This window comes from Abramis brama (assembly GCF_963993115.1).
Source record: "Abramis brama genome assembly, chromosome: 1".
Taxonomy (NCBI): domain Eukaryota; kingdom Metazoa; phylum Chordata; class Actinopteri; order Cypriniformes; family Leuciscidae; genus Abramis; species Abramis brama.
In genome coordinates this window covers 43,885,363-43,913,014 of record NC_139963.1, presented here as the reverse complement: position 1 = coordinate 43,913,014, position 27,652 = coordinate 43,885,363, and the positions used below count along the sequence as shown (strand labels likewise).

General features: G+C 35.8%; 1 protein-coding gene across 2 annotated transcripts; it reads right to left on the bottom strand.

Moving 5' to 3' along the window:
• Positions 1–228: 228 nt before the first annotated feature.
• On the bottom strand, positions 229–27,652 carry LOC311098052 (ecto-ADP-ribosyltransferase 4-like). Of its 2 annotated transcripts, none has more exons than XM_084138116.1 (3): positions 27,540–27,652; positions 1,359–1,455; positions 229–1,282 (listed from the first exon to the last, which is right to left on the bottom strand). In XM_084138116.1, the coding sequence occupies exons 2-3, from the start codon at positions 1,407–1,409 to the stop codon at positions 485–487; spliced, it is 849 nt and encodes a 282-aa protein (XP_083994242.1). In that variant the 5' UTR covers positions 1,410–1,455; positions 27,540–27,652; the 3' UTR covers positions 229–484. The 2 variants fall into 2 exon arrangements, with proteins under 2 accessions (XP_083994242.1, XP_083994241.1); XM_084138115.1 differs by lacking the exon at positions 27,540–27,652 and adding an exon at positions 10,488–10,578.

Sequence of the window (27,652 nt, the reverse complement as noted above, 5' to 3'; positions counted from 1 at the left end):
CTGTGATTTACATGAGTCAATAGGTTAAAAGCTTTCTGAATCTTAGAATGAGTAAGTCATCGTGATTTCGTCCAGATGCATTCATACCTGTCTGTCTGTCTTCTGGGTTGTGTGTGTGTTCATTTATTTACCTGCATTGTTTTAGCTGACATTGTTTTTTTGGGAGTTTGTTTTTACTACTGATATAAATCAATGGCTTTTGACACAATATTTTAGTTTTGTCTTGTTTTTATTATTATTATTATTATTAGATTAGAATATGTTTTAAACATTCAAACAAAATATACAATGACCACCTGTAAATTTAATATAAAAATAATTTTTTGAACCCAAAGTAGATTTACACAAATTGAAAAGAAAAAAAAAAAAAGTTGAGAAATGCTTCTTTTTCCCCATCATTACATATTATATCAAAATGTTCACATTTAGGCATGATAAGAAATGCATAGATAAGTAACAACGAGAAACATGTAAAATCTACAAGTTAACTGATTAGCAGGTAAACACAAAATAAAATTTGCAAAATTAGTAAACCGTTAAAGAAAGAAGCATGGTTTCCACTGTTAAACAATGCACAGTTCAGGTCACTTCTTGTTCCTGTGCTATTCAACACGAACACAGTCTCACACCAGAGATCTGGCTGATCTGTTCTGTTCTTGACAGCAGTGACTTTAAACTTCTCATATGGAGGAATCAGCACCTCTTTCTCATCGGGATACTTGGAATATTTTGTCAGATTAGCACCTTCACATGTGTAGATTTCAAAACAAGATTTATTTCCAAAACCCTGTATTACTTTAAGATCAAGAGAGGAAGATGAAAATGAGCTCAAACGAACCTCTTTGCTCTGAACATCAAATTTAACATTTGTACCACGGTAAGTTACATAGCATCTATTGTGTGTTTTCTTCAGAATCTGTATCGCTTCTGTTAACAGAAAGTGAAGTGAATACCACTTGAATGTCCCCTCTTTATATTTCTGTTTGTCAGTACGAGTGGCACTAGTGAAATTACTATATACTTTAGAGTCTTTGTTAGTGTACACATGAATGGCGACAGAGTGAATCTGTTGCAAGTTATCCTCTGCTTTCTTTGCTTTCTCTTCACCTTCTTGCCAAGTCTTATTAAATTCAGCTGAGGTCGATTTTTCCTTCTCTAGATATGTTGTGTTCACCAGGTCTGCCATTTTCACAGTACAACCATCATATTGATCATCAACTGAATTCAGTGCAAAATCCAATGGATATATCTTTCTTTCAACAGCAGCAGCAGCTCTGTGATCCTGCAGCAACAGAAATCATAATGATCACATCATCAGTATTTATGTCTGTAATATTCATACTAGAACACAAGCTTACCTGTCCTAGAGCAGCTAAAATGAGAAGAAGAGCTTCAATGATCAGCAGCATCTTGATTCAGTCAAATCCCTCAGATAAATCTAGTGAAGAACAGATGCTGAAAGACAAACAGAAACACAACAGCGTTTCACAAATACTAAATCTATCACTGCAATACAATGCACAATTTAACTGTGTTCAGCAACATAAGACAGTTTTAAATTCATGGAAATGGCAGAACTGTTTAAAATAATCACTTAAGCCTGTGATGTTCACTGATATTTTGACCTTTTACTTTAACCCAAAACTTACCTGAAAATACGTTCTTTTCGTTATTTTTCAGGAGCGAAGAACAGAAAAGTCATTTGCTCACAGCCAGACAGCAACGATACAACAACTCAGCACCATGTATTTATATGCAAATAATCTCTGTCATCATATAATGCATCTAGTTTAGCTTCTCTGATCTCTGCCCAACTCCAAGGAATCTCCTAAGGTCAGAAAACCTGCCTGGCAAGATACAGTTCCAAAAAAACTGAATTATGTAACAAAACCTAAACCAACCTCCTTGTTCAAAACGATAATCAAATTCAAGTTTACTACCATAGTAAGTTGACAGCATTCATTTTTGTGTTTTCTTCTGAATCTGTATCACTTCTGTTAACTGAAAGTTAGCTGAATACCATGTATATGCATTTTTTTTTAATCACCATAGACTTTAATATCAGTGTATAATGAAATGGTGACTGAATTATTCACTGTAAGATTTAGCTGATATCTTGGCATTCTTTTAACTTTCTTGACAAGATGTAACATGTTTGATGACCTGTATGAAGAGTGTGCAAAGAACATAAGGCAAAAAAGTCAGTTTCTCACGTGTGTGTGTGTGTGTGTGTGGTTTATTCCCTACTTTGTGGAGACATATTTTGGTCCCCTTGAAGGAAACCGCTTATAAATCATACTAAATTATGTAAAAATCTAGAAAGTTTGTGCTGGGGTTAGGGAATAGAACATACAGTCTGTACGGTATAAAAATCATTATATCTATGGAATGTCCCCATAAAATATGGAAACCCAACATATGTGTTACGTGTGTGTGCGTGTGTATGTGTGTGTTCTGAGACATAATAGCTGAAGTGTGACTTTGATGGATCTACTGCATCTCATGTGGCTTCAAACACAGGTTTGCAACCGTATCAAAACAGAATTTTTTCTTCGATAAATCTATTGGTCAACCTTTACATCTGTCTGTCTGTTTTACAAATATTTAGCCAATGAAAGTTCTTAAAAAAAGCTTGTGTAAACTTGTTAGATCCTCAAACTGTCAGTAAACCTGATAACTCAGCCCCCTCTATCTTGACTGAATAAACTGAAGTTCCGCAGCAGCCGCATGTGTACAAATATAGTAAAACGTTTTTAGGGCTTTAGGGTTTTGAAAGAAGCCATGAAACCCTGTATATCTATACTATCAATATTATTATTATGGTTGTTATTAATAGTGAGTAAATCTAAATTTTTTAAGACTATTATTTTGTGTTATTGAATTTGTCATGACCATTTCTTCCTTACTAAATAATCTTAATATATAAGAAAAGAAGAAAAAAAAGGGAGGGGGGAGCTTTTTTTCAGTTTTAACACATGCCCCTCAAAAGGTCTGTGCACAGCCCTGCCTAGGAATAAATCGGAATTAATCATGTTTATAGGGTAAAGTTAAATTTGAATTTCAGACAGTGACCATTAGATGATGCTATAATCACACTGCAGAGGTGCACTCAGGGCTTCACATCAACCTGTATCATTCATTTATTGGGCCCTATCATACACACGGCGCCAGGTGCGTCACAAGTGTTTTTTGCTAGTTTCAGCCCAACACAGTTATTATTTTCACGTCCTGTGCCACGTTGTTTAAATAGCAAATGTATTTGCGCTCATCTGTGCGCCGTGCTGGTCTGAAAACGAGGTGTGTTCAGGTGCATCGTTATATTGCTCTAAAATTAATTATCACTTGTATGCTTTGATTTACAACTGTAATTTCCTTTGGAGTGTGATAAGACTGAGTTTATTATGTAGTAAATGTCTGGCTGGAAATTATATATTCCAACAATATGCATAGTCATGTGAAGAACCTTGGGAGTATTTTTCGATTCTGAAATACCAGACTGATCTCATGAAATGGCGTATGTATGACACGCCAATTCGTATTTCCAGTTTTGGCGTGCTATCAACACGCATAATCACTTTTCAGCGTGTTTATCAACGCCGTTGACTTAACGTTACATTACTGTATATATAAATATATGACCTACCCCAACCCCGTCCCCAAACCTACCCGTCACTGGGGTTAATACCATTTATGAGTCTTCCCCTACCATCCTAGGAAAAAAAATATCACTCCCCAGATGTAGATATACATTTTGCTTTGTTTCGCTCGGACATTTAACGGCGTACACATACACGCGGAATCACTCTGACATTTAAGGGCGTAGACATACACGCGGAAGATGGTGGTTCGTTTTGGCGTGGACATACACAGCTCAAAATGCGTGTAGATAACACGCCACTTGACTTGAAAGTGCCGTGTATGTTTACGCAAAGTCATGATGTCATGTTGGAAATACGCTTTGATCGTCAAGTTAACAGCGCTGTGAAATCATCTTTTTTTCAGTTAAGAAAATTGTCTCCAAGGACTTGGAGATTGTTTTGCATGCCTTTGTTTCAACCCGGTTAGACTACTGTAATACTCTTTATCTAGGCATAAGTGAATCACTGGTTACTCGTCTTCAGTGTGTCCAAAATGCTTTAGCGAGATTCTTAACAAATACCAGAAAACGAGATCACCTAACCCTTCACTGGCTACATGTTAAATACAGAATACAATACAAGGTGTTAATGTTTGTTTTTAAAGCATTCCATGAGTATATAAATGTAACGACTGAGACAAATCAGACACAATTATTTGGTATATGTACCAAAAAATCTTTAAACTTCACTATGTGATCTGTGGTCCCATCCCCCAAACAGGGCAAGACGGTCTTAGTTACCCTGGCAACGATCAGATAAGTTGTTTTTATGACTCTTAGAAATGTGAACAGGGCCTCTGCTACAAAACCTACAGATATTAGAACAGACTCTCCTGTATTCATTTATCGATGAACTGATTAACATGAAATTAACATGCTTTCCAGAACATTTTGTGAATGATTTACTGTCTTGTGTTGTGTTTCTTAATACTATTATATGTTGATACTATTATCTGTTGATACTATGTATTTTATTATAGAACCAACAGTTAACGTAACCTCACGTATACCATGTTTGGTCTCTATATATGGGTATTTTGAAGATCGAAATGATTGTCATCAGACACCGATCCAGCATGCCTTTTCAAGTGAGCACGCTTAGGACAAAGGTTTATAAATCTTCCCCACAGAGGAAACTCCCACCAGAAATTCCACCCTTCTCATTGGTCAAGCAAACCCGGAGAGGTGGGGCCTTTCTCAGGCTTTATTAGAGACAATCTACAGTGACCAGCCCTCTCTTAGCTCTTCGCTTCCGGCCTCAACTCCTGCTTCTGCTGATACTGGGGGGGACCCCTGCTATGCCTTCATGCTCCCAAAGGGAGTCAGACTGCCTTTTCTTCAATCCAGAAAACTGCAACCTTACCATCACTGAATGGGCGACGATTAACTCTTGGCCTTCTCTGCACTTCAGGATGCTGTGCTGTCCAGCGTGGCCTCAGCAGGCCAGGGCAGCAGGCTTCGACTCACAACAGCCATGTGCTCCCTCAAGAGAGAGAGAGGACTCTCTCAACCACAACAGCATCGAAACCACCATGCAAGTTCATCATATCTTCTCCACCCAGCAGAGAAGGAAACAATTGCAACCTGTACAGTGACATTTGACACTCACGGACTCATTAACAAACTCAATTTTCAACCACTTCAAGAATTGTCCCCTGCACAGACCATGCAAGTATCAATTTAATGAGGTGCTCTGAAAATTATAAGCTGATGGTTCTTTTCATAGTTAAATAGATCTTTTCCATAGTTCTATTTCCTGCTTCCGGTTCCATATCACTCACCATTTTACCTATGCATGTATGTATGTATGTATGTATGAATGTATTTACAGTACCAGTCAAAAGTTTGGAAACACTACTATTTTTAATGCTTTTGAAAGAAGTCTCTTATGCTCATCAAGCCTGCAGTTAAAAACAAAAACAAACAAAAAAAACAGTAATATTATGAAATATTATTACAATTTAAAATAATGGTTCTCTTTTTTTAATATATTTTAAAATGTAATTTATTTTTGTGATGCAAAGCTGAATTTTCATCAGCAAGTACTCCAGTCTTTGGTGTCTTATGATCCTTCAGAAATAATTCTAATATGATGATTTGATGCTCAGTTATTATCAATGATGGAAACAGTTGTGCTGTTTAATATATATTTTTTGGAATACTTTTTTCAGCATTCATTGATGAGTAAAACATTAACAGCATTTATTCATAAAAAACAGCATTTATTCAAAATAAAAACATTTCTAACAATATAAATCGTTACCATCATCTTTTATCAATTTAACGCATCCTTGTTGAATTAAAGTACTAATTTCTTTTAAAAAAAATAGTTATTGTTCCCAAACTTTTGAACGGTAGTGTATATTGTTACAAAAGATTTCTATTCTAAATAAATACAGTACTTTTTAACTTTTTATTCATCAAATAATCCTGAAAAAAGTATCTCAGGTTATAAAAAAATATTAAGCAGCACAACTGTTTCCAACATTGATCATAAATCAGCATATTAGAATGATTTCTGAAGGATCATAAGACACCAAAGACTGGAGTACTTGCTGATGAAAATTCAGCTTTGCATCACAAAAATAAATTACATTTTAAAGTATATTAAAAAAGAGAACCATTATTTTAAATTGTAATAATATTTCATAATATTACTGTTTTTTTTGTGTTTTTTTTTGTTTTTTTTTAACTGCAGGCTTGATGAGCATAAGAGACTTCTTTCAAAAACATTAAAAATAGTAGTGTTTCCAAACTTTTGACTGGTACTGTATGTTTGTTTAGTTTTAGTTATGTTTGTGAGTTAGTTAATGAAACTTGTGCAAATATGTATTTGGTTTCTGATTCTCTGCTTGCAACAAAGTCCATTTTACGATCTTGATCTTGTTACATGCTCTAAGCACAGTACATGCTAAGAAATAATTATTTTTCGGTGGCCATGAAAGATACACTTTTCTTAGAATAAATTAATAATCAAAAGAGTTCGTTGGAACTGATTAATTGATTGTAATATTAATTTAGCTACCTCAAGTTAATCTAATTAACTGACCCAAATATTAATAATGAATCATAATTGGTAATTATGAGTTATTATTAATATTTCCCTTTTGAGCTAATTTGTTACATAAAGGACATGTTAATCCATTGTCAGTCTCAACGACACCTATGCTCCTCTCATAACATGCTCCTAACCGTCCCACGGTCTCGCTTGAGGCATAGTGGAGATCGCGCCTTTTCTGTTGTGGCTCCTACACTTTGGAATGTGTTGCCATTATCTTTGAAATCCTATTAATAATATTTAAAAAGGACTTGAAGACTTATTTATTTGATCAAGCTTTTGGCGTTTGATTATGTCTGAGAACTGTGAGTGATTTGTTGTTTGATTTTCTTGGTGTCATGTTTTGATGTTATTTGATGTTTCTATGTATTTTAGAGTTATTTACTACTTATGGACAGCACTTTGGTCCATTCTAATGGTTATGAAAGTTGAGATGAGTTGAGTTGTTGGCACGTTGCTATTTTGAGGCAACTGAAATAGAATGCAAATTTGACAAAAAAAAAAAAAAAAAGTTGTGTTAACAAATCATGGAAATAATATTTTACAATGTATATAAAAATAATAATTATCACAAATATTTTTTACCTAATCAAAGAATTTATGTTGGCAAAAGAATCTGCACTGTAAAAAAAAAGTATTAAAAATGGTAAAAGCGCAAAATATCATTTCTGCATGTTTTTTATTATCACGTCACTTTGTTAACTTTATTAATATTTGTTGAAAATACCTTATTATTATATTACCTATATTACCTATATTATTATTAATACTATATTATTACCTTTTTACATACAAATTCAAGGTCTCTGCACATTTTTTAAATTGAATTGTAGCTTTGCAATTGAATTTTAGCCTTCTTACAAAACTGTAAGTTCATGAAACTTCACCTTACACTTTAAACATTATATATAAAACCGCATTAATAAATGTCCCTCAAAAGTGGAAACTTACATTTCTTAAAAAAAATCTACTTACATTTGCCTCCAAACTTTGTCCTCAGATTTTGTACTCTTCTGGTGCTCTTAGCCCTAATGTCCAAACATACCTTCTGAATGAACTCAAATATATATATAAATATTTTAACTCCTTATTGTTCTCCAAGTTTAGTGAATACAACCAGCCAAAACGGACAATGAATACATCTGTAAAGTCTCCCACATTTTCCAACACAACCTCCTCTTCCAGGACAATGAGAACATTGAACATGCTGCAGAGCAATCTCAAGAATTCTCCTTTTCATTTTACTTGACACCCCCATGCCTCTGTAATCCATACAAAGCATAAAATAACAGTATAAAGTTCCACTTTTTTTCTCTCTGAAAATGTGTTTTTTTTTCTCAGTGGTTTCAGACCTTCAAATTCAAAAAACAATATCAAGCAAGGCTAGCCATCAATTCCAAGTAAATAGTTTGAATAGGATACTGTAATGAATAGGATACTGTAAATATCTAAGTAGACTTATCTGCTGCTTTCTCTGTATTTCTCAGTGTTTATTTAGAGTTAAATGTGGTTAGACCATTTATTAAAAAAAAAAAAAAAAAAGTTAGCTAAAAACGAAATAAAATATGAACTGTTGGTGGCGCTAGTGGGTTTGAGCGACTGATAAATTTGGTCTGATTATTTTTCAGAAACTGCCCTTATAACTGCCAAATTTCATTACATGTTATCGTACAGTTCTGCCTGTCAGTGGCAAAGAGAGCAGAAGAATAATAAGAAAACATATACAATATGTCAATGCAACTTTGGTGAATGGCCTCTAATACTGTAAACCAACTCTAAAGGATAAGATATGTGTTTATTGCTTTGTTTATTGATATTGTTTCTGCTGACTTTGTTGGGTTGTTTGTTCATTCTCATGGGCTTAATACATTTTTTAACAATAAATTTTACCTAGGATAAAAATATTTTTGCCTAAAAAGAATCGTTTAAGATTCACAAAAGTTGCCCAAATATTGGCCAAAATCATACAGTGTGAACCAGGCTTAACTCTTTCCAACTAACTGATGCAGACAGAGCATGATTCAGGAGACCAAGTTATAATAACAATTAGCATTTATTGTGTTTATTGAATAATCTTCACCTGACTAGCACAAATTCAACATCTGCAATTCAAGCAAAGCAAAAGCAATGGAAACTGCTACACAGCATTGTCATTCGCTTATATCTAACTAACTTACTTGTGAAGACAATACAGCAAAAAACTCAGCATACATTTTGAAGTATTACTTTAGTTCAAGCAGTGATCATGATCATGGGATCAAATAACAGGGAATACAAAAAGTAATGGCAGTGCCAATTTTCTGCCTAATGTGAATTTCTCCTTCAGTGGGATTGAGTTTGCGCAATTGTTATACTGTCAGTTTTGTTCCGCCCTAGAAAAAGCCCTCATACTGAATGCTTGGATACATTATTGTCACCTTTATGTATATAGTACTTTTATATATTTATTTATACAATACAAATTGTAGTTTCAAAGTAGCTTTACTGTGATATTCTATACATTGCCCACGGCCCTGTAATGGTCACCAGCTGGAGTGACCTTGAGAGCCACCAGAGGGCACTCCAGACCAGACTATTATCACTCCCTCACAAACTACATTTCCCATAACTCACTGCCCAGACTCATCATCACTGATTGCATTCACCTGTGTCTCATTACCCTGTTAGTCTCAGCCTATTTATACCATGTTCACTCCTTCACTCACTGTGAAGTTTTGTATGTTGTTGCATTTCCGAGCGGTTTCCCTGGTTTTGTGTCTCTTGGTTTTTGGATTTTTTGCCTCTGACCCCTGCCTGTTTTGTTTGTTTGTTTGTTTGTTTGTTTGTTTGGACGGCCTATTGCCTGTATATTGGATTACGTGTCTGGATTGCCCCTTAATTAAAGCTGTATTTGGATCTCAACCTTTGTGTCTCAGAGCAGTTCGTAACAGGCCCTTTGCCTTTGAGCAACTGAATTTCAATATATCAGATTTCTCGAAAGCCACTGAACAATTCAGGTCACTTCTTTTTCCAGAGCTTTCCAACTTGTACACAGTCTCACACCAGAAATTTTTCTGGTCTTCTCTTGTCTTGACAGCAGTGACTTTAAACGTCTCATATGGAGGAATCAGCACCTCTTTCTGTTCAGGATACTTAGAATATTTGATCACATTAACACCGTTGCAAGTTTTGATTTCAAAACAAGATTTAGTTCCAAAAACCTGTGCTACTTTACGATCAGGAGAGGATGAAGCAAATTAGCCGAAACAAATCTCTGTGCTTGTGACATTCTTATAAAATTCAGCTTTTGTATCACGATATGTTGACTTGCATTTCTTTTGTTTTTTAGTCAATATCTGTATTGCATCTGTTAACAAAAATTGAAGTGAATACAAATGTAATGCCTGGTTTCTGTAGTTACCATTATAAACAGCCATATCAAAATTGCTATATATGCTAGAATTAAGGTTAGTGTACACATACAAGGCACTAGACTGATTCTTTGTCAATTTATCTTCTGGCGCTCTGGCATTCGTTTCACCTTCTTGCCAAGTCTTTTTAAATTCAGCTGAGTTATTGATTTCCTTCTTTAGATATTTATTCCTCACCAGATATGCCATTTTTTTCCACAGCCCATATATTGATCATCAACTGAATTCAGAGCCATATCCAATGGATATATAATTTCATATATATATATATATATATATATATATATATATATATATATATTTGCTAACATTGCTACATGATTATGATACATGCTACATCTACTATGATTAAATGTAAAATTTAAATGTTAATGTAAATTACCTTGGAATATGGTAATTTTTTTTGTAAGGTTCTTCAGTTGCTCAGGAACATTGATGAGAGAAGATCAGAAAAGTCATCCAGTCAGGCGACAACAGCAGTATTGAAACCATAAATTAAGGAAGCTTGCTTTTTTGTTACATGTAGTTTGACCAATGTTTGTGTTACGTACATGACCGACCGACCAATGTTGGTGTGTGAGAAGGCGGGACCTAAAGTAATGCAAAAACGCACATCAACCCGATCACTTGTTTAGTGCTCATGTAAACATTACATTCAGATTCATCAATCAGAATGAATTCAGTCCGATTGAAACAAAAGTTGTGCATGTAAACATTAGGAATGGTGACTGTAGAAAGCAAAAGCAGAATCACAGACATTTTGGGCAATCTAGAAATCCCGGCTGGTTCAAAAAGAGGACATGTCTGGGAAAAAGAGGTTTTCAGAGAATCTTGAATCAGGATGTGAAACTGCACTAAAGCATATTCTTAAATAAGGAAGCCTTTGTTTCCCTTCAAGCTCTTTACTCATGATGTACATGTTCTGTTCCTTTCTCGTTTTTTTCCAGATGTCCAGTCAAATAAAGTCAGAAAGGACAAAAATAGCCCTGTAAATTCAAAAATCTTTATATTATTAGAACTTTGTTTATGAACAGATTTATGCAACACCTGAACATTAATTTGAAGTCACCATTATGGTGATCAGTATTTGATTTAGTTGGTCTCTTGATCCTTGACTTTTGAGTGTTTTTTATCTTTTCCTCTGGCTGCTGTAACTGTGTGTTTATAAAGCATGTAAGATGTATTACATGATCAAATGTTTTATTGTACCTTATGAAGGGATTTAATGCAACTGAAATTTTGCAAAATTATACTTAACCCTCAGATTTGTTCTTAGTGGCAATGAAGAACAGTAACGGCTCTAAAGATTTCAGTTTCGTCTTATTTACCATGTAAATGAATGAATGAGGCATTTATATAGCGCTTTCATATGTACTGCTGTACACCCAAAGTAGAGCCCGAAGCCATTTGTTTTGAGAATAATGGCTGGCTGATGAAGTTATTGGCTGGCTAGCCGGCTCAGCCAAAACCTAAATGGCTGCTGCAGCCGCCAAACTTTTCATAGCTGCAAATGGCTGAAGCTGCCACTTCATGTCTACAGATGTCATGTCTATGTTATACTGATTTACTAGATCTCAATATTTCCAAGCAATGCATGGCTTACACTATATTTTACACTATATTTCTACAAAATGCAATACAATGTAATAAAGAAAACACCAGATTTTACTTTCACAACGTATGTACATATTTATTTTGTAGTCTTGTATGCTACTAAACATTTTCAAATAGCCTACAATGTGTTGTGTTTAGGCTAAATGTAACTTATGTAGGCTAAGTTGTATACAATAACTTGGCATTATCATGGATGAAGCTTATCATATTACACCTTGAAGTAGCAAGTGATCCATATTTGGATCCAACAGGATTGTACAGAAGAGAGAGAGCTTCCTAACAGTGCATGTGAGAGGGTGACGGCAGAGATCGCGGAGAAGTATGTTGATTAAGAACGCAAACTTTTGTTGAATTTATGAGAAATCTACAGACGCAAACAGACTCGTGTAGTAAAATAAAGACCTAAATGTGTATTTCGGACTTTTTTTCACCACAAGTCTGAAAGAAGACATGTTATTGAAGACAAATATCCAAAAATCTCAAAATTGACCAGTAAAAAAAAAAAAACGATGTTTTTGCCTGCTGTGTCTCGCCTTAATATAAACACACACTGTTATCAGTATTATTTTGGACAAAGTTTTGCACATTTCACTTCAATGTACACTGAAGCATGCGTCGTGAATTAGAAACGGTGTTACTGCAGTAATATCACGTTCAGTGCTATAAATCTCCGTTCCAGAATATTTGGTTCATAACATCAATCTTTGATTCAGGTGTTTGTGCAACCGTGCCCTGAAGATTTAACAAAAGTCTGGGTAGGCCTAAGTTAAAAAAAAAAAGTAAGTAGGACTTATGAAAGTATGTGAGAAGTGAGATCAAAATTACCTTGCTTGCTTCTTTACACCATTTCACCTCAGTGCGAGAAAAAAAAATGCATCGCTTCGCTTCTTCTGTACGGAAAACGAGCAATTTTAATTGGTCGTCAATTCACTGTGAGTCTGTGTATCGTAGCAACGAGCACAAGACTGTGCTGTTATGAATCGAGTGGGAAAATAGATTTCATGTATTGTTTATATATTTCGTGTGTGTATGTCTCTATGTGATAGAATTATTATTTGATGCAAATAATTCTAGCCGGCTCAGCCAAACTTTATCAGATGGCGGCTCAATTTGGCTTACGAAATTATTGGCTGGCGGCGGCTGAAATTCTAAATGGCGCAAATGGCGGCGCCTGGCGGCGGCTTCGGGGTCTAACCCAAAGCACTTTACAATCATGTCGGGGTCTCTCCTCAACCACCACCAGTGCGCAGCATCCATTCAGATGATGCGACGACAGCCACAGTACAATGGCGCCAGTGCGCTCACCACACACCAGCTATAGGTGGAGAGGAGAGAGAGAGTGATTGAGCCAATTCAATGGATGGGGATTATTAGGAGGCCATGATTGGCAAAGGACATTGGAGGGTAATGTGGCCAGGACACCAAGGTCACAGGTTACTCTTTTACGAGAAGTGCCATGGGATTTACCAGTTTTAAAGTCTCATCTGAAGGACGGTGCTCTTTGACAGGATAGTGTCCACATCACTTTACTGGGGCATTAGGACCCCCTGCTGGCCTCACTAACACCTCTTCCAGCAGTAATGTAGTCTTCACAGGAGGTCTCCCATCCAGGTACTGACCAGGCTCAACCCTGCTTAGCTTCAGTGGGCAACCAGTCTTGGGCTAGAGGATGATATGGGTGCTAATGTAAAATGTGTTTAAGGTAAAGGTTTAATTTGAAGTATTGGCTCTGCAGGTGAATATATAAGTCAAAAAGAAAGAAAGAAAAGGATCCAAATCCCAGTCTGTTCAGAAGCATTTCTGACTTTTTCTGTGGCCCAGCATTGTAAGGAAGAGTGGAGCTTTTCCCTAAGGAAAGATACATACTCTCCACCTGCATATCCAGTTATTTGCAGCGCGTCCCTCTGTTAAGGACTGAAGTATTGTTATACGTAATTATCGTACGTCTGGCAACACTGAATAGATGTATGCATTTAAATTCTCAAATTCAAGTTGAGATAACATTATTGGGCCACTTAATATGACCTCATTCCATGATGTTGAAGTTAGATGAACAAATTATGTTTAACTTAATTGATGTGGGACCGATGTACACTATTAAATCATGTAAATCCAACACACTTTTTTCATTTTTGAATCTGAGCAACATCAGATATTTTAGGACAATAAGAGCAGCATGTGGCAGCAATGCACGACGCACTGTGAAATGTCATGCAGACATTTCATACAATATGTATTTATTTCATACATCTACAAAAGATAATTCTTATTGAGAGTTAACTGAGGCAGTGGCATAGGCAGAGATTTATTTTTGGTCAGGCCTGGGAAAAAGTGAGCGGGCACTTTCATGTAAACTAACGGAAGGACTCAATATTCAGGTCATTTCAATCTTATTTTCTTTGATCCTATAATAAAACTACCACATCTCCGTCATGAACGTGGAGAGTGTCAACATAACCCAAAACTGTCGCTATCAACATGCCCACATACAAAAATCTGAGTAGTGGTTACAACGGAAATAACATTCTGCTTAATTTATTCTGAAACAGAAGTTCTTTAAAATGCTAGGCATTTTAAATTTCCTTTCATCATTCTACAGTAAATGTAACGCTACCAATGTTATGCTGCCAACACTGGAAACTTTGACTGTGAAGATATTCAAGGCACTGTATTTCCTCATCATATAAATATTAGATATAATTAAAGTTTATGAAATTGTTTTATTTATAAATGTCATGTTTGTGATTTTTGTTTGTTTTTTTGTTAATTCTTTATTTAAATTATTGGCCTACATATTCCAAAACAGGTGCATTTTGCTGACGTCAGTCGCAAATAATATATTCAAAAAATCTTTGTGAAGACAAGTGGCCACAGCTGGTCTTAAATTCTGTAGACATGCACTCTAAACTACTTTAAACAGCAACTTTATTCATCATAGTGAAGTCATCACACATGGTTATGCCCCTGAACTGAGGTTTAGATGTTGATTTTATGTTATTATTTTTTTGTATGTGTTTCATTTGAATTCATCATAATGGTGATCAGTGTTTGGTTTAATTGGGCTTTTGACCCTTGACTTTTGTTAACGTATTTCTCTTTCAGCACTTCAAATAGGCTTTATTCAGTGCAGTGCAATGACAGGTATTAAAGTGAGGTTGTGAGGAATAGAATAGATTGTTCTGCTGTTAAAAGAACAACCTGTAAAAAGCTTCTAGATCTCTTATAATTTTTCGTTTCATCAGCAGAACAATCCAAAAAAACATTAAGTAACAGTATACAACCCACTGAAGAGATGGTGTTACTGTGAATAAGGTCTATTCAGAGAATATTTGCGCATTAATAAAGAAACACACTAAAGGCAGATCAACATGTACGCATTAAAGTGGTTTAAATAACTGCTTTTAGTTTCATTTGATTATGAAGTCAATATGTTAATGAATTAAAAAAGTAATAAATTCAGCGTGATAGAAAGATAACTTTTTGTGTAAATGCTTCAACTTCAACAAAATTTGTGTAAATGCTTCAACCTCTTGAGTTAAATTTTAGACATCAACACTCATCATACAAACCTCAACAATGGTACCAAAGAAAATATATTCAAATATAAATAGTAAAAGACTCCAGCTGCAAAATGTATTCACGCTACAATGCATGCTGGGAGCCATGAATGAGTTTTGTTCTGAGTTTTAACTTCTGGCACAGTAAAAGTGTTTTCTGAACGCTAATGCAGCAGCTGGAGAAAAACTAAAAGGAAGCACTGATCATCACAATGATGACTTGTTCCTCTTTCTTTTAGTCTTTCATCACTAATGCTCAGAGGTGGAAAGTCCAGGGGTCAGAAAGTAAAAGTCCTGCCATATGTTTATTCCACCCATGAACTCACACAGCAAAAACTCCAGTGTTAAATGAAATCTCTGGGGAGTGGCTCCAGTCTCAAGAGTGTTAAAGTTAATGATATAATTTAGTGATTGATTGAGTGATGATTGAGCATTATTGAAGACACCTGATGTTAACAAGCAGAATCACCAAAGGAGAAAATCTATTTTTTTTATTTGCCATTATGGTGATCAGTGTTGGATTTAGTTGTGCTCTTGACCCTTAAACTAATAACGGTAGATAACAGTCTCTGTGTCCAAGTTATGTTTTACAGAAATGTACATATACAAATCACACAGTTAAAAATACTGAAAAAAGCTAAACATTTATTAATTTAAACAATGTAATAATTTAAGGCAGAAACAATGAGCTCATTGAAGTAATGAATACATGTTTGTTAACTATGTAATAATCTCCAGCACCTTTCAGTGTTATTTTATCACTGTGTGAAACACTGATTTTGCTGTGTAACATCCAATCTTAAGACATTTTTAAACCAGAAAGTTAGTGATCCTTAATATTTAATGGATATTCATGAATGTTGTTCAAAGAATGTTTTCTGATAACATTATGAGGAGACATTTAAAAAACCTTCTAACAATGAATAAAGTTTTTGTGCTTACCTTTTGAGAAAATTCTTGAAGACATAGGCCTAACGCCTTGTCAGAACTTTAGCCAAAGTTAACATTCCCTTTTAGCTGGGATAGCTGTGTCAGTCCTTACTTATTCTGATAGTTTTATACTGTGATTAAGACGCACATATCGCCATTAGCCATTCAACTGTGTGTTTGCTGCATTACTTGGTTAATTCTGCTGCACTTTTAAGCTTTCTTTTAATTTTCACTATAGCTACTGCAAGTAATACATAAGATTTACTAAACATATCAATGTTTAGCTTGTTATTTTGTGACAATGAAGTAGCTGTTTATCTTATCTCAAATGGGTTCAGTTACCAGTAATGCTATAAGGGCGCCATCTTTTGGGCATAAGCATAAAATGACTGTTCTATTTATTTGCTTAGAAATCATAATTGGGTGTTTTATTAATTATTAATTGGGTGTTTTATTTATTATAAATCTTTGAAGATAGATTTTTGCATATTAATTGTGCCTGTAAAATGTCCGTGTACATTCTTTACTCACTCATGTTTATTTCTGTGTTGTGTTCCAGAATCACACCTATTTACATTTAAATTGTCATCAGTAAACATATTGAAAGACATTCTGGAGTCTGCAGAATCTATTTCGTTGATGTCTTTACACAGTTCCGGCCGACTGTCTGCAGCAGTAACAACGAGGCCACAATTTACACAATTCATTTAAGATGATCTTAAATGTAGTAGGCCTATTTCAGTAGAGATAACATGTTTTCATTGTGTAGAGCCACTGTCCATGACTGAATCAATTTAAGACAATTTTTTTGAGCATACTATTCACAGTACACACATTGCATACTGCAATATAGTAGGAGTTGTATTGGATCAAAGTTGTATCAAACACAACCGCTGAGTGGCAACCCTAAATGCCGCTCCATCTGAAAGCAGGTGAAGGCGATTTACTACAAATCAAGGAACCGGCTTTACTGACGAGATGCGCCTAACAATGTTATGCGATATATCGCCCAGCCCTAGTCAGTTCACAGTACTATCAGTATAAATACTAGTTTTTGAACTCAAACTGAAGCAATCGGTTTCCCAAATAATACAACTTACCTTCCATGGTATTTTTACGGTAACATATTATAAAAATGGAAAGCTGTAAACTAATGGTAAATGGCTGTGAATTAATAATTGCTGGCAACTACAGCTGCCAGTAGATTACCGTTATTTTACAGTGAAATTTTTTACAGTGATTTTTTTATGGTAAAACACTTGCAACCAGCTGCCAGTTTTTTACCGTAAACTTTAGTTCAGTGGCGTAAAAACTAAAATATTTCTACCATATTTTTTTACGGTAAAGAACTGGCAACCACAGCTGCCAGATTCTTACCGTAATCTTTAGATCACTGCCGTAAAACCTAAAATATTACTACCATATTGTTTACAGTAAATCGCTTGCAAATTGATGCCAGTTTTTCACCGTAAACTTTAGTTCAATGCCGTAAAACATAAATATTTCTACCATGTTGGCGCCGATGGCCTCGTGGTCAGCACGCTGACATGTAGCGCTGTTGTGCTTGGGCGGCCTGAGGTTGAGTCCTGGCTTGTGGACCTTTCCTGATTCCATCCCCTGTCTCTCTCCCACCTCACTTCCTGTCAACTCTCTACTGTCCTATCCCAATAAAAAGGCAAATATATATATATATATATATATATATATATATATATATATATATATATATATATATATATATATATATATATTTATTTTCTACCATATTTTTATACGGTAAAGTACTGTCAACAGCAGCTGCAAGTTTTTTACTGTAAATTTTAGTTCAATGATGTAAAACATAAAAATTACTACCGTATTTTATATGGTAAGGTATGGTAAATGCAACGGTAAGTTTTTTTTTACATTGTACTTCCAAAATCCAAAAAATTGTGAGAGCTATTACAGTTTTTCTCTGTATATTAATTAATAGCAATTAATATGTATTTACAGTGCATTATGTTTTGCAATTATTGTTCTTTCATGCTTTGCCAATAAACAATGTGTGTTAAGGATTGTAAATTGGTGGTATTGTTTGCTGTTTGCAAATTTGTTGATGTGAAATAATTCTTAAATTTCATTCTGCATGGTATTAAAAATGTCTTAAAAAGTCTTAAATCTAACTCTCAGAAACCTGCAAATACCCTGCATCATGCATTGCTGCATGAATAAATAATGAGGTTAATTTTCTTGTTCATTTCCTGTATTCTTACTATTTTATTTTATTTCTGCTGTTTTTATGTGACTTTTTAGTCGCTTGATTTCTAATGTTCAGAGTTTATCTGAGATTCATACGCTGATTCTTGATGTCTGTGTGTGCCTAAATGAAAGTTTTTTTGGATTTTTTTTTTTTTTTTGTATCAAAAAAACTTAAGAAATCTTTTGGATTACATTGAAAATGCTAAAATTATTATACTGCATAAGGTCAGTGCTGCTCTAATCAATAAAGTAAATCTAACTCAGAGATCAGGCTCTAAATAAGTTCAGTGATTCAGGTAAAAAAAAAATGATTATGTTAAAGCATAACCACCAGATCACATTTTCTCTTTGAAAAAAGGAATGGTAGAGGAGCGCTTCCTGGACTCCAAAGTTTGGTTAAAATCGAGGTGCTCTTTGGATGGGAAACTAAATGCCAAAAATCAAGAAAGAAAAAGGAACTCCAAGGCACTCTCAATTGCAAAAGTTAAAAAGCCTTTATTATTATGGCTTGGTCACATTAACCCACTAAAAAACTCCAACGCGTTTCGGCTACATGCCTTCTTCTGGGAGTTAAACAGATCTCAAACAAACAAAGTTTCTTATGAACTAACAGTCCACCAATCAGAAGTCTCCATCTGTCAACTGTGGTGCTAAGGTTACAATTGTTAGTACACACAAGAGACAGCAGATGTCATCATTTCCACTTCTTACCAAATCAATTAAGTACACACAAAAACTGACTTCATGAAAGGAACATACCAGTACCCAATACGGTGACCCATACAAGTTAAAATACAAGCATAGTATACAAATTTCAAACCACCATAGGACAACAGAACATCAAAGATATACACTAAGGTCAAGTTCCTCATTCAAGCCTGGATATTTAGTAGCCTGCAGGCGATATATCCAGAAAGCTTCCCGTTGATTCAGCTGCCTTTGCCTATTGCCTTTTCTTAAGGACAAAGGGATGTGGTCAATCCCACAGACCTGTAAGGTGGATTGGTCACTATTGTGATGTTCCATATAGTGTCTTGCCATGGGATAGTTGGTGTTACCTGTGCGAATTGCGTATTTGTGTTCAGCCAGTCTGTCCAATAAACGCCGCTTAGTTCTTCCTACATAAAAGACTTCACACATAGGACATTCCAATCTATAAATGACAAAGGTAGTTTGGCAGTTTATAAAATGGTTAATAGTGAATTCCTTTTGAGAACCAACATCATGGAAATTTTTGGTTTGTCTTACATTAGCACAATGGTTGCAGTGATGGCATTTGTAAGAACCTATGGGCCTAGGGCCTAACCAGCAGGGACATAAGCAGAGGAAGAGGAGAACGAGGAGAGGTAGAAGGACACGAAGAACCCAGATGGACACGGAGCAAAGCCAGACTCAGGCAGTAATCAACATCTCCGGCAAGGTCTTGTCAGAGGAGAGCATCCGAGTCCTGTCTAAAGGATTATCCTTCGCACCAACCCACCCAGGAAAGGAATTTGACACGAAAATCGATCTTTTTCGATTCTACAGAAATCTACATCTCAAAACTTGGTACAAGCAGCAGACCCCAACATCTACAAGCTCCACAGATACAGGTCAGACAGACTCCTTTCCCCGTTTTAAGTCAAAATCTACTTTTTGCCCTTTGGCACAAAATGCTTCTTTACATACATTTGCTAAAAAAGTAAATTTTGATATTGAGAATTTGTTTAAGAATAAAAGGGCATCCAAACGAAGTAACCTTTCTCACAAAGAAAAAAGTGCTTTGGAAACACTATCCAAAGATGAAGATTTAGTTATTAAAAAAGCAGACAAAGGGGGTGCAATTGTGGTTTGGAGTAAGGACTTGTATGTAAAAGAGGCTTCCCGTCAGTTAAATAACACAGAGTTCTACCAACTACTGACCCATAATCCTACGGAGTCTCTTAAAGAGGAATTGGGAAGGATGTTACATCAAGCTAAAGCCAGTGGTTGGATCTCAGACTCTGAACTTAGATTTTTGTTTAATGAGAATCCTAGAATGGCATCTTTTTACATGTTACCCAAGATACATAAATGTCTTGAGAACCCCCCAGGTAGACCTGTGATTTCAGGGAACGAAAGCCTTACAGAAGCAGTGTCTAAGTATATTGACCATTTCATTAAACCTTTTTTACCTTCACTCCCTGCATATGTCCAGGACACTACTGATGTTTTAAACAAGAACAAAGAGCTACAAGATATAGGCTCTGAAACCTTCCTTGTAACTATGGATGTGGAAGCATTATATACAAATATCGACCATCAACAGGGCCTTGCAGCACTGAGACATTTCTTGAGTGGCCGTCCTGAACATGAAATGCCACCCACTGATTTTTTGCTGTCACTAACAGAATGGACTTTGACTAATAACATTTTTGTCTTCCAGGATAAGATCTTTAAACAGACAAAAGGTTGTGCTATGGGGGCATGCTACAGCCCTTCCTATGCAGGTTTGTACCTGGGCAAATGGGAGGAGGACTTTATTTGGAACCAAGAAAATAATGTGTTTCACAAGTTTATCATCTGGTGGGGGCGCTATATTGATGATATATGTCTTTTTTGGTCTGGCTCGGAAACAGAGTTGATTGAATTTCATGGTTATCTGAATAGCATTAATCCAAACATCAAGTTGTCTTTAGAATATAGCAAAGTGTGTATTAATTTTCTTGATTTGACAATTTCAAAAGATAACCAAGGAACCTTGCATACATCAGTGTATAGAAAACCGACAGACAGAAACACAATTTTACATGCCAAGAGTTTCCATCCAAATTGGCTTAAAGAGAATGTCCCATATGGGCAGTTTCAGAGAGTGAAGAGGATCTGTGACCAAGATCATGTTTTTGAAAGTAAATCACTAGAGATGATGTCACGATTTAAGGAAAGGGGATATAGAAGCTCTACTCTCCAAAAAGCTTACACCAGAGCCAAACATGTAGATAGGGCATCATTACTACAAAGGAATACACCGAAACTAACAAAAGAGAGGTCTGTTTTTGTCACTACATACAGTACAGAGGCTGAACAGATAAGGCAAATCATACAAAAAAACTGGGGAATTATTGAAAGTGATGAGGTATTAAGCCAGGTCTTTCCTGAACCACCTCTCATTAGTTTTAGAAGATGTCCCACCCTACAAGATAGACTGGTTCACAGTTATCTTAAACCAGAAGTAAAACAAACTTCTCCTCTGCTTATGTCCCTGCTGGTTAGGCCCTAGGCCCATAGGTTCTTACAAATGCCATCACTGCAACCATTGTGCTAATGTAAGACAAACCAAAAATTTCCATGATGTTGGTTCTCAAAAGGAATTCACTATTAACCATTTTATAAACTGCCAAACTACCTTTGTCATTTATAGATTGGAATGTCCTATGTGTGAAGTCTTTTATGTAGGAAGAACTAAGCGGCGTTTATTGGACAGACTGGCTGAACACAAATACGCAATTCGCACAGGTAACACCAACTATCCCATGGCAAGACACTATATGGAACATCACAATAGTGACCAATCCACCTTACAGGTCTGTGGGATTGACCACATCCCTTTGTCCTTAAGAAAAGGCAATAGGCAAAGGCAGCTGAATCAACGGGAAGCTTTCTGGATATATCGCCTGCAGGCTACTAAATATCCAGGCTTGAATGAGGAACTTGACCTTAGTGTATATCTTTGATGTTCTGTTGTCCTATGGTGGTTTGAAATTTGTATACTATGCTTGTATTTTAACTTGTATGGGTCACCGTATTGGGTACTGGTATGTTCCTTTCATGAAGTCAGTTTTTGTGTGTACTTAATTGATTTGGTAAGAAGTGGAAATGATGACATCTGCTGTCTCTTGTGTGTACTAACAATTGTAACCTTAGCACCACAGTTGACAGATGGAGACTTCTGATTGGTGGACTGTTAGTTCATAAGAAACTTTGTTTGTTTGAGATCTGTTTAACTCCCAGAAGAAGGCATGTAGCCGAAACGCGTTGGAGTTTTTTAGTGGGTTAATGTGACCAAGCCATAATAATAAAGGCTTTTTAACTTTTGCAATTGAGAGTGCCTTGGAGTTCCTTTTTCTTTCTTGATTTTTCACATTTTCTCTTTGTTCATCTGACAGTTTTAACTCATTTACAGCAGCCAAACTAAATCTAAAGTTAAAAATGTAAGGGTCAAGAGCCCAACTAAAGCAAACACCGATCAACATAATGGTGACTAAAATGTGTGATTTTCTCCTTCAGTAATTCTGCTTGTTAACATTAGGTGTCTTCAATAATGCTCAATCATCACTCAATTAATCACAGTGTTACTTATAACACTGAGTGAGTGTGGATTATATAAACACTGAGCAGTGTTAAAGGGATAGTTCACCCCAAAATGAAAATTCTGTCAGTAATTACTCACCCTCATGTTGTTCCAACCCCGTAAGACCTTCTTTCATCTTCGGAACACAAATTAAGTTATTTTTGATTAAATATGAGAGCTGGATCACTACTCCATAGGCTTCTAAGGGACTGAAACTTGCCGTCCCAGAAAAGTTATTAACCCTCTCGGGACGGATTGGGCGGTACCGCCCAAAATGGCATCCATTTACAAATGTGTAATTATCTTAAAAACTATTAATGATAGAGAGATGCGGTCTTTTTTGCCGTCTTCCTCAGATTCCGCTGAAAACAATGGTATATGGTATACACACTTCCTTGTTGCGTAATACCACTGCGTATAAGGCCAATGAAATCGATGTTGTTAGGAATATTCCACACGCAAAGACCAATGGAAAAATTGCCGCTGGGAGGAATATTTTTCTTACCCAATCAGAAGAAGGTTACCATGACTTATTCTAGCTAATCAGAGGACTCTGTAGCCTTGCAATGGGTGGTATTATAGTAAGTGATATGATGCAAACAGCCGCATCGAGTGGAGAAGGAGACAGAGAGCGAACGGAGCAGCGTATTACACACAGAGATTTATATGAGAGACAGAACGATTATAATATTTATATATATTAGCTATATTTAATATTTATAGCATATTAGCAATTATAGCATTATTATTTTATAGTTTTAGCACTTGTATGATGGAAAGCAGTGAAAGATTTACCTCAGAACAAGCTCTGGAACAATTACTGGAAAGTGACGTGGAAAAATCAGAAGCTGACAGCTTTTTGAAAAAAACGCTGTATATAAAGTTCATTATTTCATTGTTCTTTACACTTTTGATTGAACAATTACAAATATCTGTCTAGCAAAGGGTTTGAAAAATATATTTTTTGTTCAAAAACTGTTCACTATTGTTGTGTGAGGTGTGATTTTCAGTAATAAATGACTAAAATAAAATTTTCGTTTTTGAAATTCTCTAGTTTATTGTACATTTTTTACTCATACTTCCTTTATAAACACATTACATGCATTCTTATGTTAGCTTAGGGTCTTCTGAATCCATAGATACCAAATACATGGTGTTCCATCTCCATTAAATATGGTTTATAAGCCCAAATGTAAAAATAGAGACAACGGACCAAAAAGGGCTTAGTCCCCAGAGGGTTAAAGACATCGTTAAAATAGTCCAAGTGACTACAGTGGCTAAATCTTAAGTTTATCAAGCGACGAGAATACTTTTCGTGCACAATGACAAACAGGAGTGCAACATTCTCGAAAAACAATAAGCAGAGTGGACTGCAATAACACCAATGAACAACATCACTGCAGTCTTCAACATGGCTGTGTTTACCATTAGAAATGTCAAACAAATTTCACCTGATTAGCCTGAATCTGTATCTGAATGCATGAGACTGTCTGAATACCGGCAGAATTCACAGTTTTGTTGTAAAAAGAGACACATTATGCAGAAGTATAATCTGCTGTTATGTGTGTTTGTCAGAGTTGCTGTGTGACGCGCGTGTATCGTGACGAGCTGGACACTCTCTGAGAGAAGCCGTTAAAATCGATTCCCTCTTTTCGTTTTCGAAACTTGTGTTGGTTGGTCCGATCGATTGTGCAATCGATTTTCGAACGTAAAGTGACAGCCCTACTACAGTTTGAGCTGACTCACAAATGTGCTCGACTACAACACCTCTTCTTCTCAACATGGACTGTGTGTTCCCGGGGGCGTGGTTTATGCAAATTTTAGGGTTGGTGATGTCACTAACCCATGAGGAATGTCGTGTAGTCCCTACCAGCCATTTGTTGTAGTTGTACAAAACTATTTCTTTAAAAGCAAAAGAAAGCCTTTGAACGGAGGTGGGAAATCCAGGGACCAATGAGTAGAAGTCCTGCCATATGTTTATCCCACCCATCAACTCAGTCAGCTGATTTCACTAATTAGTTCTCTCTCCTGTCTGAATTAGCAAATCCAGGTGATTGGAACAAAATACTGAGGAGGACTTTTACTTTCTGAACCTGGACTTTACACCTCTGACTACATGTCAGACAAGAGTAAATACATAAACCACAACTGGACCTTATCGAAGCCAAAAAAATAGTAATTTCAGCCACAGCCTCGGATGAAATCAACTGAAGAGAAAAGAAGACATTAAATCTGTGAAGATCTCAGCAGAGGAGGATTAAACAACTCCACAAACAGCATTACCAGCTTCACTTATTACTAACCAGACTGACTTTATTTCTGTCAGACATCTACAAAAGTTTTATTGAGAATTAACAGAGGATTAACTCTAATGTATTTCATTTGAAGTCACCATAACAGTGATTAGTGTTTCCATTAGTTGGGTTCTTAACTCTTATTATAACTATTGTGTTTTTGGCTGCTGTGACAGTGTGTTTGTTAAACACATTTGCAGCAGCAAAGCAAGCTAAAGCTTAATGAGATCAGGTGATGATGGTTACCTGTTGATGGTTTTATAATCATCATTAAATAGACTGATTCACTGAGGTTTTTTATAACCTAACAGTTATGTTGTTCCACTAATATATTCACATCTCAAATCCTGTGTTACTGCAGCATGAGATCCAGCAATATTATAACAATAAATTAAGACTTTAAAGACAAACATGAGCACGAAGAAGTAATCTATGATGACACACACAGAAATCAACAATCAGCGTATGAATCTCAACAATGGTGACAAACAAAAGTACCTTGTTGCAATGCATGCTGGGTACCAGCATAGTACAAAACTCCCAGCATGCATTGCAACATGAATAAATTATGCAGCTGAATTGTCCTATAATTTTGTTTGATTCTAAATATTTGCTTTTATTTTTTGCTGTTGTTTTTGTTGTGAATTAGTAGCTTTTCAGTGATGTTCTGAATTAATCTGTTTATCTAAATATTTGTGATTGTCACCATTGTTGAGATTCATACGCTGATTGTTGATATCTGTGTGTGTCAGCAGAGGCCAATTTTTTTTTTTTTTTTTCATGTTTGTTTGAAGATTTAAACCAATTTTTATATTGCTGGATCTCATGCTGCAGGTTTGTGATGTGAATATATGAGTGGAACAACATAATTAAAATACCTCAGTGAATCAGTCTGTTTCATGATGATTATAAAACCATCAACAGATAACCACCATCATCACCATCATCCCCTGATCTTATTTAATTTTAGATTTCTTTGCTGCTGCAAATGTGTTTAATAAAAACACTGCCATAGCAGCCAAAAAAAACATAAATTATATAGTTAGAGTTAAGAGCCCAACTAATGGAAACACTAGTCACTGTTATGGTGACTTCAAATGAAACACATTAGAGTTAAACCTCAATAAAACCTTTTGTAGATGTCTGACAGAAATAAAGTCAGTCTGGTTAGTAATAAGTGAAGCTGGTAATGCTGTTTGTGGAGTTGTTTAATCCTCCTCTGCTGAGATCTTCACAGATTTAATGACTTCTTTTCTCTTCAGTTGATTTCATCTGAGGCTGTGGCTGAAATTACAATTTTTTTGGCTTCGATAAGGTCCAGTTCTGGTTTATTTCTTTGCTCTTGGCTGACATGTGGCATTGCTATGCAGAGGTGTAAAGTCCAGGTTCAGAAAGTAAAAGTCCTCCTCAGTATTTTGTTCCAATCACCTGGATTTGCTAATTCAGACAGGAGAGAGAACTAATTAGTGAAATCAGCTGACTGAGTTTATGGGTGGAATAAACATATGGCAGGACTTCTACTCATTGGGCCCTGGATTTCCCACCTCTGCCTTTGAACTTTGAGCGTTGTAACTTTGCAGATGTTGTTTATGCTCAAACAGCAACATTACACACTAACTAAAGTTAGAAAAGTGAAATCATACTCAACCACCCCTTTAATGTAATCATAACTAATACAATTAACATTTTCAGCTCTACTTTCAGACGAGTGAGCAAAATAAAATTACAATCATATAAAGTTAAAATCATATAATTCAATAAATCATGTTTTAACCTTATATCGTTTTTCCATCATTAATGTGTTGAATATAGACATATGCAATCAAAAATACAATGCTTGTCCCCAAAACACTGCTTGCATACAGATAGCTGATCTACTCACTCTCAAACCAGCAAGACCATGCTGGTGAACCAGCCTCGCTTGAGGACAGCATGAAAATGCTGGCCCACCAGGTAGACCAGCATAAACCATTCTGGACCAGCATGAAATCAGCAATGAACGTCTCATATGGAGGAATCAGAACTTATTTCTCATCAGGATACTTAGAATATTTTGTCAAATTAGCACAGAAAGTGAAGTGAATAATAGGTCACCATTTGAAAGTCAGAGAAACAGCACACCCAACCTTATTCTTTAGTTGTCATTCTAAATGTTTAAAGAATGTTCCAATAATGTTGTACTAAGAACATTTTTCTCCAAACATTATGAGGAACATTTTAAAAACCTTATACAAACAATGTATTAATACATTTTGGAATGTATTACTTCATTGGAAGTATGTTTGTTCATAACTTTGAGAGAACCTTGCCAGAACGTTAGCCAAAATTATGAGAATGTTCCCTGTCAACTGGGCCCCTCAAATAGAGGACAAACCATTAGCATATTAGCAGTTAAAATTACTTCTATACGGCAAACTAATAGGTAGATCAGAGTAATTTGGAGAACAACACTTAAAAGCAACTAAATATATCATATACCAAGCAGGACCAACCTTCTTGAAAAAGTATTCTTGTCAGTGAACGTCACAGCTGGTCACAGGGAGAATCATGGATAATATTCACTCCATTCATAGAGACCTCAGCACAGAGTCGTGCCCGTCGTGCC